General features: G+C 43.2%; 1 protein-coding gene across 1 annotated transcript; it reads left to right on the top strand.

Annotated features, from left to right (window-relative positions):
• Positions 1-430: 430 nt before the first annotated feature.
• Positions 431-6,875, top strand: LOC102305520 (membrane-spanning 4-domains subfamily A member 15). The gene is made up of 3 exons (XM_005935872.2): positions 431-770; positions 870-977; positions 6,093-6,875. The coding sequence occupies exons 1-3, from the start codon at positions 627-629 to the stop codon at positions 6,120-6,122; spliced, it is 282 nt and encodes a 93-aa protein (XP_005935934.2). The 5' UTR covers positions 431-626; the 3' UTR covers positions 6,123-6,875.
• Positions 6,876-12,882: the final 6,007 nt, after the last annotated feature.

Below are 12,882 nucleotides of genomic sequence, written 5' to 3'. Positions count from 1 at the left end.
CTGCTCGGGTTGGCGTGGCATGGCTTGACGTGGTTTTTAGGGTTTTCCATTAGGTCACAGATGTCGAACTCCAGGCCTTGAGGGTAGGTGTCGTGCAGGTTTTAGATGTGTCTTTGGTAATTTAGCCATTTAAATGGCTAAATTACCTCCTCAACATGTCTTGAAATTCTCCAGAAGCCTGGTAATGAACTAATCATTTGATTCAGGCATGTTGACCCAGGGTGTTATCTAAAACCTGCAGGACACCGGCCCTCAAGGCCTGGAGTTCAGCACCCCTGGTGGTTCCTAATAGCAGGTACTTTTTTAGTACCTACTTGGATCAAGGTTATCTGAAAATGTGCTACCGGTTGGCTTGTCAGTGGCACCACTCCATGAGTCATGAGAGCGTCTCCTTTGTGAAAATCGAAGCTGCCATTTTTAAAATCTGGCAAAGAGGGAAACGGCTGCACAGAAACAACACTGCGGTCCCCGAGTCCGACAAAAAGCCACAGACCGAGCAGCAAGTAGAAAATGGCGTTCATGCTGCATATAAATGACATCACAGGACATTCAGCCGTGTTGCTGTAATTGTCCCACGCACATGAGGTGGTACTCAAGTCGCCTCAGCCTGATCGGAATAGGTTCTAATGGAAAGGGCTAAAAGCACAGGGTTTTTTTTATCCTCCCAGGTCCAGAGAGCTGTTCTGGCTGTTTTCTGTCTCCTGGAGTTTATCGTTTCCATCTGTATCGCTGCCTTTGGCTGCTACGCTTTGTGTCCCTCCACTGATCAGGTGAGTCCACCTGTGTCCACCTGAATCAGCTCAGTCTTTTCATATTCTTCATGTTTCCAATTCAAACCTTAACAGCTGTGTCTTTTGGGTTGTTTTTAGCCAATCATCTTTATCAACAAATCGCTCGAAGCTGCTTCAGAGGTCCCATGTACATACGAATCCCCACCTGTGTCAGAAGCCCCACCCCCTTCAGAGATCAGCTATGAGGTGTGTTGTTGAGGTGGGAAGCTGGGGCCTGTACTAAGACGTTTCCTCATCTGGCTTCACTTATCCTAACACACAGTGTTGGGAAGGTTACTTTTAAAATGTATTCCATTACAGAATACATGCCCCAAAATGTATTCTGTAACGTATTCCGTTACGTTACTCAATGACAGTAACGTATTCTGAATACTTTGGATTACTTAATATGTTATCATGCTGTTTACAACAACGTGAATGTACTATTGCTGTGTGATTTATTACTATTACTGAAGGTCCGCGACTCCGAACTGTAGTAAAGGGACCTCTGACTAATACGGCGGGGTCCCTGTCGGCTGGTAGCCGAAAAATAGCTCTACTTTGTTGTGTGGGTCAACTTTTCTTGCGAGAGACAGAGAGAGGCGTTGAAAGGCTGCTCCAACGGAACTTATTGTTTCGGAGGAAAACACGAACACGGTGTACAGTCGAGTCTTAATAGCTTACTTACAGCTGGGCTCGTCAGACACTCTTCTTGGCTGCAGTGGTTATTATTATATTTACATGCTTCCAGCTCCCGTTTTTCCTCGATGACAACTCGTACCTTTCCACTCCCCTTTTTCTCCCTCCTCGCTCACAGACACATAACGTGTATGGCAGTCCATTCTCCCTGCAGCACGGACTACACTGCCCATGATGCTACATTCTTTAGAGCTATGCTTGTAGCATTCTGCCTGTTAGCTTAGCACAACAACAACGAAAAGGCGCTCTCTCTCCCAGGAAACACACAGTCGCAGAGAGAGAGAGAGAGCGTCGCCCTGAAACCATGGCAACCGTAACGCTGCCGCCTGGAACAACAGGTAGCTGTCAAACAAAACCCAAACAGTCCTGACCCGCGACAACATGAAACAGGAAAGTACCACAGTGTAATCCATTTATTTCAACAAAGTAACTGTATTCTGAATACCACCTTTTTAAACGGTAACTGTAACGGAATACAGTTACTCATATTTTGTATTTTAAATACGTAATGGCGGTACATGTATTCCATTACTCCCCAACACTGCTAACACAGGAAGTGGTCATCAACTAAGTAAATCAACCAAAGTTTATTGAGCATAATTACATGCAAAGGGCAGAGTTTGCGACATGTGACCAGCCTGAAAGATGGACAGGTGTGCTGACACAGAGCGGCTGATTTTACACAAATGTGTAATATCATAAAAACATGAAGCTTGAACACAGACTGCAGACAGCAGAGTGTGCGAGAGCTTTAAGAGCTGCTGTTTAATAAAGTTTATTTGAAGGAGAGACAGATAAGGGTGAACAGACTCCGCATGTGACTCAGAGTCAGGATGACCTGATGGTGTGTGTGTGTGTGATCTCACCACCTACTGACCAATCAGTTCACCAGAAAATGGTGTCATCACTCCTGGAGGATCCATCAAAGCTGTGTGTGCAGACAGTGATAAGCAATAATAGTGTGTATTTGTGTAGGACTGAGTACTGCAGAAACTCAGAATAAGTGACAGTCATATACAGACTGTGCAAGATTTAAAAAATCAAAATAAAATAATAATAACATCAATAAGCAGCAGTGTCCAACTGTAACGACAAACTTCAAATTAACATAAAAATCTCAAAGTTAAATCTCAAACTCTCTATGTCTGTCACACTCAAATGTTTCGGATCAAACAAATTTAAATATTAGACAAAGAAAACAAAGGTAAACACAAAATACAGGAAAAACTCCCAAACCTACAAGGCCCTGTGTGAAAGAGTGATTGCCCCCTAAACCTAATAACGGGTTGGGCCATCCTTAGCAGCAACAACTGCAATCGAGCATTCGTATTACTTCATTGAGTGTTTCACAGCTGTGGAGGAATTCTGGCCCACTCGTCTTTGCAGAATTGTTGTAATTCAGCCACACTGGATGATTTTCAAGCATGAACCACCTTTTTAAGGTCACGCAGCATCTCAATCAGAGTCGGGTCAAGAGTTTGACCAGCTCACTGTAAAGTCTTCATTTTGTTTTTCTTAAGCCGTTCAAAGGTGGACTTGCTGCTTTGTTTTGATCGTTGTCCTCTTGCTGAAACCAAGTGCGTTTCAGCTTCACCCAGTCTCTTTCTTATGGTGGAGTCATGAACTCTGACCTTAACTGAGGCAAGTGAGGCCTGCAGTTCTTTGGCTGTTGTTCTGGGGTCTTTGGATGAGTCATGGCTGCACTCTTGGGGTAATTTTGGTCAGTCACTCCTGGGAAGGTTCACTACTGTTCCATGTTTTTTGTGGATGGCTCTCACTGTGGTTTACTCGAGTCCCAGAGCCTTTAAAACCTTTTCCAGACTAACTGATCTCAATAATTTTGTTTCTATTTTGTTCGTAATTTACTTCGATCATGTCATGATGTCTATCTTTTGAAGATCTTTTGGTCTGCTCCACTTTGTCAGTCAGGTCCTATTTAAGTGCTTTCAATGATTTCATGTTGCGGTAATGAGGCCTGGGTGTGGCTAGAGAAACTGAACTTCCAAAGGTGTGATCAGTTTTTCACACAGGGCCATGTAGGTTTGGATTGTTTCCCCTGCATTTTGTGTTTACTTGTGTTATCTTTGTCTAATGTTAGATGATCTAAAACATTTAATGTGACAAAGATAGAAAAAGTAGAAAAATCAGGAAAGTGGGCAAACACTTATTCACACCAATATATTAACATTTACAAAAAATAAATACATAAAATAAAAAACTTTAAGACCACTTGAAAAATACAACAAAAAAAAAATCATATTTTCCATGGATGGATCTGAACACGGTTCCAAGTAGAGCTTCAACATGCAACAAGAAGAAATTGGAGTGAGACAAAACATTTTTTTGAGCATGCAGTTTATTGAAAACAACGCTTAAACTGAAACAAGCTGTTTTACAGCTGACCAAAAGTTTAGGATCACATGCCTTTAAAAGGACAAACCTGTGCAGAAACGTGGATTCATTGTCATTTTCTGTCAGGTAGTCACACTGTCATGACGTCCTGAAGGCAAAAAAGCTTTTTTGAGCGTGGTCAGATTGTTGAACTGCATAAGCAGGGTCTCTCACAGCGTGTCATCGCTGCCGAGGTGGGACGCAGTAAGACAGTCATTGCGAATTTCTTAAATGGTCCTGAGGGTTATGGAACAAAAGGCCAAGTGGAAGACCCAAAAAATGTCCCTGGCACTGAGCCTGAACACCAAATCACAACAACAGTCGCCTCAAGGCGCTTTATATTGTACAGTAGACCCTACAAAAATAGATACAGAAAAAAACCCAACAATCATATGACCCCTATGAGCAGCACTTTGGCGACAGTGGAAAGGAAAAACTCCCTTTTAACAGGAAGAAACCTCCAGCAGAACCAGGCTCAGGGAGGGGCGGGCCATTGATTGGTTGGGGTGAGAGAAGGAAGACAGGATAAAGACATGCTGTGGAAGAGAGACAGAGATTAATAACAGATATGATTCAATGCAGAGAGGTCTGTTAACACATAGTGAGTGAGAAAGGTGACTGGAAAGGAAAAACTCAATGCATCATGGGAATCCCCGGCAGCCTACGTCTATTGCAGCATAACTAAGGGAGGATTCAGGGTCACCTGGTCCAGCCCTAACTATATGCTTTAGCAAAAAGGAAAGTTTGAAGCCTAATCTTGAAAGTAGAGATAGTGTCTGTCTCCTGAATCCAAACTGGAAGCTGGTTCCACAGAAGAGGGGCCTGAAAACTGAAGGCTCTGCCTCCCATTCTACTTTTAAATACTCTAGGAACAACAAGTAGGCCTGCAGAGCGAGAGCGAAGTGCTCTAATAGGGTGATATGGTACTACAAGGTCATTAAGATCAGATGTTTGTTGATTTTGGTGATTTGACCTCTCATCTGAAAAGTTCAATCACTAATCTTGGTGTTAAACTTGATTCTGCGCTTACTTTTGAAGGTCATGTAAGTGGGGTGGTAAAATCAGCTTTTTATCACCTCAGACGCCTGTCGAAGGTTAAGCCTTTCCTTTCCAAACCCAATTTGGAAACTCTTATTCATGCTTTTATCACCTCACGTCTGGACTATTGTAATTCCCTTTTAATAGGGGTCGGGTCGGGCACCTTGTCACGCCTGCAGTTAGTGCAAAACGCGGCGGCGCGATTTTTAACCGGTAGTAGGAAATTCGATCACATCACTCCGGTTCTGGCTTCCTTGCATTGGCTTCCCATTGATTTTAGGGTTCGTTTTAAGGTCCTTTTATTGGTTTTTAAATCTTTAAATGGTCTGGCTCCTGTGTACTTATCTGACTTGCTGAAGCCACATGTTCCTCCTCGCTCGCTCCGTTCAGCTGAGCAGCTGCTGCTGTCGGTCCCTAAGTCGCGGCTGAAATGCAGAGGAGACCGTGCCTTTTCAATTGCGGCTCCGATGCTCTGGAATAACCTTCCCCTCCAAATTAGACAAGCGTCATCAGTGCAGGTCTTTAAGTCCAGATTGAAAACCTATTTTTATTCCCTGGCTTTTAACTCTGTAGGAAACTGACACCTTCTTATTTATTTTATTGTATGTAATGATTTTATGGTATTTTTAATTTGGTTGTTGTTTTGATCTGTGTTGTTCAGCACTTTGGTCTGCCTGGTGTGTTCTTAAAGTGCTATACAAATAAACGATGATGATGATGATGATGATGTTTGATAAGATGGGGCCTGATTATTTAAGACCTTGTATGTGAGGAGCAGGATTTTGAATTCTGGATTTAACAGGAAGCCAAAACAGGAGAAATCTGCTCTCTCTTTCTAGTCCCTGTCAGGACTCTTGCTGCAGCATTTTGGATCAGCTGAAGGCTTTTCAGGGAGTTTTTAGGACATCCTGATAATAATGAATTACAGTCGTCCAGCCTGGAAGTAATAAATGCATGAACTAGTTTTTCAGCGTCACTCTGAGACAGGATATTTCTAACTTTAGAGATGTTGCACAAATGGAAGAAAGCAGTCTTACATATTTGTTTAATATGTGCGTTGAAGGACATGTCCTGGTCAAAACTTAGCTTCATGTGACTTAGTATAAGTGAATCCTGGTCATGGACAGATACCAGGTTACAGGTGTGTTGGACTTGTTGCAGAGCAGGGCTCACGTATCGTGTTGATGTTTGCAGGATGTGAAGTACGACACCAACATCGTCTGACTGCTGCGGACCGAACTCCATGCTGTCCTGAATCTTCAGCTTCTTTTTAACTGCTTAATGGAATCTTTAAGAATCAGTTCCACCTGTTCAGGTCATGATCCTGGGTCTTTTGACCCAGCGTTTAAAGTTTTAGCTTATTTTGATGTTTATAGTTTATGTTTAAGTCCTTTAGGAATTCCAAGTTCATTTCTACTTTGCCTAAGTTGCCGTTATAGTTGATTGTTTTTTCGATTCCCCTTGTGTCCTTTACCCCTGTGTTTATGTTCGCCCTTTATGTGTTTCATGCCTGCGTGTCTTATGGTGTCAGGTTCGTGTTGTCATGTCTGCGTTCCATGCTGTTTCCCTGTCCTAATTGCAGTGTGTTTAGTTTTGCTTCCCCTTGTCACCTCTGGTCTGATTTGTCCCACCTGTTCCCCATCCTCACACATCTTTCTGTGTACTTAAGTCCTCCTTTGTTCAGTGTCAGGTCGTCTGTTGTCTTTTGCGTCATGTCTCCCTGTTTCAGGTATCTTTGTATCCACGACAAGTTTCATGTTTATGCTTTTTCATGTGTATTTTTAGCTTCCCCAGTTTACGTTATTGTTTATTCTCATCTTTGTTTGCCTTATGCATTACTTTGTATTTCTCCATCAGTCATATTAAACTGCTCACTTTTTGTTAATTCAAGTTTGGTCCCACGTTCCTTTGTGTCTGGTTCCACTGTTCACTATACATACAGTCTGCTTCTGCATACTGTGACAGTTCAGGTCCTTTACAGATGACCAGTCAGCACACAGTACAAAACCACAGCAGTTAATATAGCTTAGTCTGATTAATTTGTAATTTTATTGTAGTGAATAAAATGTTTAGTTTTTATTGTGTTGTACTACAATATAATACTTAATTAACAATTTAATGCTAATATCGCTAATGTATAAGTGTAAAGACGTGAGTTGCAGATTGTTAACGCCACCCTGACTGTTGCTGAACCTGTTGGCTCCTCAGAGAATCACTGAAAGGCCCATTCAGTCCTCCCAGTTTAGGGTTAGGGTTAATTTACCTGCCACTCTGACAATAAAACAACTCTGAAGACTTTATTTACAAAATGTAAATAAAGGAGCTGGTTACAGATCAGAGTTATACTGATCTGTGAACAGTGATGGGAATAACGGCGTTACAAGTAACGGCGTTACTTTTTCAGTAACGATTAATCTAACTAATTACTATTCCTATTGCTACAACACCGTTACAGTTACTAACAAGAAAATGCGGTGCAGTCCGTTACTATTTGTCAACAAACAGATGGTTGAAGCTGTGTTCAGCTTACTGCATCTTATATCAGCTGCACGGAAGTAGCTGTAAGTAATCTGGACGCTACAGCTTTAAGCAGCTGCGCGCTCCCACGGACGGTGATCACTTTCTGCCCGACGATCACTTTCTGGCACAACACCTGGAGCTCAGGGGGCAAAACAATCGCATGAGTGCTGCTGTTTGACTGAGGAAGAATAAAGGAGTCGTGGTAAGCCAATCACATGACCACTTAAAGACAAAGCAACAAGGTGACATATACCATTTTTTAAATTGCGTTGATAGGTCACGTAAAACCAGAGTCAGGATAAACAATATATACGCGTGTTTTTCCCTCAATAGTTTCATGTTTACTCTCTAAGGACAGTGCAGCGAGCGCTCTCTGCTTATGAGCAAAAAATAAAAAAACAAAACAAAAACAGCCCGTTGGTGTTGGTGGAAAAATGCACCATGTCGACCAATCAAAAAATGATATGGAAACATGACATTTGGTTGTTTAGGAAGAGGCGGAAGATTTAGGAGTGACAGCGAGAGAGAGAGAGAGCAGAAAAAGAGAGAGAGAGAGAGAGAGAGTTTTGAGATGTGAGAGATTTGTGACGTTTAGCGTGTTTGCAGTGTGTAGTTAATGTGTTGTCTTGTGTAGTTAATGTGTTGTCTTGTGTAGTTAGTGTGTAGTGTTGTGGATAGTTTTGTGTTGTGTGTCAGAACAATGAGGCGACTGCTGTCTCCAGGTAGAGAACAGGAGTGATGCACCTGCTGCTGTCAGACCTGCAGGTATCAGGCTGTGATGTTCTCCTTCATAGTGGACAGAAATTATTGGAGTGGCACAAATAATTTTTGTGGCATCTTATTGAAGAACAGCTGATTGTTCTGTAAATAGTTTGAAATGATTATAAAAAAGGTAAAAGGTAAATGGCTGCAAATAACTTGTTTTCAAAACTTGTGCATATGATTTTAAAATTGACAATTTATATTTGCATTTAAAGTTATGAAATATGATTCATTAAACATGTTTGTGGTTGTTACAGTAAAAAATATAACTTTCTACTCTGATTTTATGTTTTTTGTCTGATTTTAGATCAATTGTGTTAATACAGTAGTCAAAATGAAAACACAACTGTAAATTCAGACACGTGAGGTTGTGCTGAAAAGGACGATACCAAACAAGGCAAAGTAAATAGTTTTTAAAGGTGAAATGTGGAGGACAGGAGAACACGCACTACATGTACACAGAGGAAAACGAGGAAACTGCACACAGGAAGGAGACACGGCTGAACCTAATCAACATGACGAGATAGGGAGGACTCGAAAGTGAATACAGCGACATAAGACATGGACCTTCACAATAAAACAGGAAACTTAACACACATGCAAAGACACAGACTCAGAGACACGGACTTTACAGAGACTGACTGAACTGGAACAGAGGGAACCAAAACCAAGGAACTAGAAATCTTAGCAGAAGACATAACCAGAATAAACTGAAACATATGATAATATTGTTACGATTCGGTGTTGTCAGTGTTTTGCTTTAGGCGTGACGGTTGTGTTTCCTGCTTTACTTTGAAAGTCTGTCTTATCTCAGTGTGTTCAGTTTACGCTTTCTTGTCTCCTCAGTTCTGATTTGCCCCAGCTGTGTTTCCCTCCTGTGGTCCATTCCCTGATTGCTCCCTCTATGTATTTAAGCCTTGTGTTTCAGTTTGTCATGGTCGCGATCTTCCCCCCCTGGTTGTAAATAGTTTGGTGTTTTGATGTAAATAAATGTCTTATTTTGTTAACGAGGTAAGTGTTAAGTTTACTTTTCCACACCTAAAGGTAAATCACTGGCCACAGTGTACCACGTAGCTGCCAGGCCAAAGGTTTTGTGTGATTGTGTTTGAGAAACTATTTTCTTTTTTCTTTGATGCTTAACTCAAGACTTTGCAGCTTAATGAAAAAAGATCGGGCTGTCACAGCAGCGTATCACCCTCAGACAAATGACAACATAAAAAGGTTTGCTTTATTTGTATGTAACATTTCAATAGGTTTTAAAAACACTGTCACCATTGTGTTTGTTTTTTATATGTCTACATGTGGAGCCCTGAGAAAATGAGTCAACAGTCAACACAATGACTGGGATGTATCTGGATGCTTGTCAAGAAATATATTCTAAAACACTTCTTCAGTAAAGACTCAGAGAAGAGAAACACACGGAACTTCTTGCTAGCAAGGGCAGCCTCCAGAACGGAGACTCGCGCTGAGAAACTGCCCCGGTCTTTATTTATACTTCAGTGTGCGTGTGTGTGTGGTCAGAGTGTGGCCCCATAAACGACTTCCCTTACCCTGCTGGTCTGGAAAATCCAACAGTTCATCTATATGTAAAGAAGCACTTAAACTAAAACTGACATAGCTACGTTAATCCTACCGTAAAACAATAAGACAAGGTACAACCTCTCATGCTCCTAGGATGTGGGGGTGAACACCCTAGAATGTTACAGACCTCCTAGGATGAGACATTCTTTCAATATGCCACCAACTATATACTTCTACACACAAATGATTACATGCAGCATTCTACCATATGCAAACTTCCATCCATCCATCGTCATCCGCTTTGTCCGGGGTCGGGTCGCGGGGGCAGCAGCCTAAGCAAAGAGGCCCAGACCTCCCTCTCCCCAGCCACCTCCTCCAGCTTGTCCGGGGGAATACCAAGGCGTTCCCAGGCCAGCCGAGAGATATAATCTCTCCAGCGTGTCCTGGGTCTGCCCCGGGGCCTCCTCCCGGTGGGACATGCCTGGAACACCTCACCCAGGAGGCGCCCAGGGGGCATCCTTGTCAGATGCCCGAACCACCTCAGCTGGCTCCTTTCGATGTGGAGCAGCAGCTGCTCTACTCTGAGCCCCTCCCGGATGGCCGAACTTCTCACCCTATCTCTAAGGGAGAGGCCAGCCACCCTTCGGAGGAAGCTCATTTCTGCCGCTTGTATCCGCGATCTCGTTCTTTCGGTCACTACCCACAGCTCGTGGCCATAGGTGAGGGTAGGGACGTAGATCGACCGGTAAATTGAGAGCTTCGCTTTTACACTCAGCTCCCTCTTCACCACGACGGACCGGTGCAGCGTCCGCATTACTGCAGCTGCAGCCCCAATCCGTCTGTCGATCTCCGGCTCCCTTCTCCCATCACTCGCGAACAAGACCCCGAGATACTTGAACTCCTCCACTTGGGGCAGGAACTCATCCCCGACCCGGAGTGGGCACTCCACCCTTTTCCGGCTGAGAACCATGGCCTCAGATTTGGAGGTGCTGATCCTCATTCCCGCTGCTTCACACTCGGCTGCGAACCGTTCCAGTGCGAGCTGGAGGCCCTCACCCGATGAAGCCAACAGAACCACATCATCTGCAAAAATCAGAGATGAGATTCTGAGGCCACCAAAGCGAAAGCCCTCCGCCACTTGGCTGCGCCTAGAAATCCTGTCCATAAAAATTATGAACAGAACCGGAGACAAAGGGCAGCCCTGGCGGAGCCCATCACCCACCGGGAACGAGTCCGACTTATTGCCGGCAATGCGAACCAAGCTCTTGCAACGGTTGTATAGGGATCGAATGGCCCGTAGCAATGGGCCGAACACCCCATATTCCCGCAACACCTCCCACAGGACACCCCGAGGGACACGGTCGAATGCCTTCTCCAAGTCCACAAAACACATGTAGACTGGTTGGGCAAACTCCCATGCACCCTCAAGTATCCTGGAGAGGATAAAGAGCTGGTCCAGTTGTAGCACCCCACCCGTGATACTGAGTCTAAATCCACTTACCTCAGTTTGGACCCCCTAGGCGGGGTGTTAGGTTCGTTACAGCCTAGATACCACAAAAAGGTTCTGGTATAGACAGGAATCAGGGAAACTATCAGTAAACGTTTACTGAATGTAAGGGCAGGAAAAAGTAATGTACAACACACCCTTTTCCTAACTCAACTCAAATGATATCCAGCTTCTTAAACAAATGAAACATGCTGTGTAAATGAAATATTTCCCTTTGAAATTATGTTAAACAACACAAATTATGTTATCACCTCTTGGTAAGTGACTCACGAATGTACACTCAAAAATATGCTATATAATCCACTAAATACACAATATTCACACATGGGCCCCACACACACTCACATTCACACTTGTTGCAGGCCTGTTTGCTGCTCACACCGGATGATGGAGAAAAATCCTCTTCTCCCCAGTAAGAGCACGAAAGTCCAACTTACAGTTCAGTTGCTCGGTAGGTTTCCGTTCACCAGTCCCAAACTAAATCCACTCTCCGCTCTCCCTGCGGACCGGATGCTGTCTCTGCTACAGCGCGTTAGCCAGTCACTGTCCAGCTCTCCGACAGTCCATAGTGGCTGCCTCCGTGGCACAGCCAAGCAGTCCGGGCTAGCCTTTAGCCTCGGCGGTCGTAGCTGGAAACACAGTTTTTCACGGTGGTGCGACCGTTGAAACACAAAGTCACTTCACCCACACTCTGTTGCGAAGCTCTCACCCGGTTAGCTTTCTAGTCATACACTTTTTTGTGCTAGGTAACTTCAGTAAAACTAGCTGAGTCTCTCACTTTGGTTCAGCTAACCTCGTGCATCTCTCCATGCCGTTCTCCTCTCTTCCTCCATTACAACGCATACACAGGTCCCGTTTCATGCTACCTTCACGGGCCTCCAGAAAATTAGAACTCTGAACAATACTTTAACTCTCTTCAGAGTTACATACCATAAAATAATACTTTATGATTAACATAACAGTTTCATTGCTCTAATTACCTGTATTTACCTTGTGACATATTACAGGGCAAATTACATTCAGGGTACAGTTACATCACATAACATTAACTGTGAACACCTTATGTTACTGTGGCGTTTAAGTCCATGGGAATTATGAGTATCTACTCCCAAATTCCCATCCGGGCTACATTATATCTTGTATTTAATATATAGTAATATCCAGATAGCAAGGAGACATTGAACAGATGTTGATTTTCCATCTGAACCATCAGAATCGTCAGGATTGAAATGTCAACACAAAACCAATGTTGAAACAACATTGAAATACTGATGAAACCTGACACTGACATTGAAATAACATTGATTCACTGTTGTTCTGTCATCGTTGATTGTTGATCTATTTATAGTTGACAAGGTGACAACAATCACGTTGAAAAACCATCGATTTATGGTTGAGCGGGAAATTAAAGCTGCTACCACTTGGACTATTCCGCAGCACCCCTATCACATTGGTACATCCCTCCAGGTAACCATTGTCTTGTACAGTAGAGCGGGACATTAGATTTACTCTCAGCGGAATTGACCGGAGAAGGCATCAGTTCATGCACTGCACTGGCCTGCACCACGATTAGTATAAGGTAAGAATGAATGACTTTTGTTCTATTCGTTATTTCCACGGTTGCATTTGAATAACAGTAAAAAAAAAAAAAAAAAAAAAAAAAAAAAAGGTAAG

The sequence above is a fragment of the Haplochromis burtoni genome, unplaced genomic scaffold (assembly GCF_018398535.1).
Source record: "Haplochromis burtoni strain Fernald_Lab_line unplaced genomic scaffold, NCSU_Asbu1 Contig_190, whole genome shotgun sequence".
NCBI classification, from domain to species: Eukaryota; Metazoa; Chordata; class Actinopteri; order Cichliformes; family Cichlidae; genus Haplochromis; species Haplochromis burtoni.
Note: the sequence above shows the minus strand (reverse complement) of the source record. Positions and strands in the feature narration are given on the sequence as shown.

Excerpts from the sequence above, each read along its gene's own strand:
- LOC102305520 (XM_005935872.2), top strand. The coding sequence starts at position 627 with ATGGAAAGGGCTAAAAGCACAGGGTTTTTTTTATCCTCCCAGGTCCAG. Across the intron at positions 771-869 it reads TGTGTCCCTCCACTGATCAG|CCAATCATCTTTATCAACAA; the intron begins GTGAGTCCACCT and ends GGTTGTTTTTAG. Across the intron at positions 978-6,092 it reads CTTCAGAGATCAGCTATGAG|GATGTGAAGTACGACACCAA; the intron begins GTGTGTTGTTGA and ends TGATGTTTGCAG.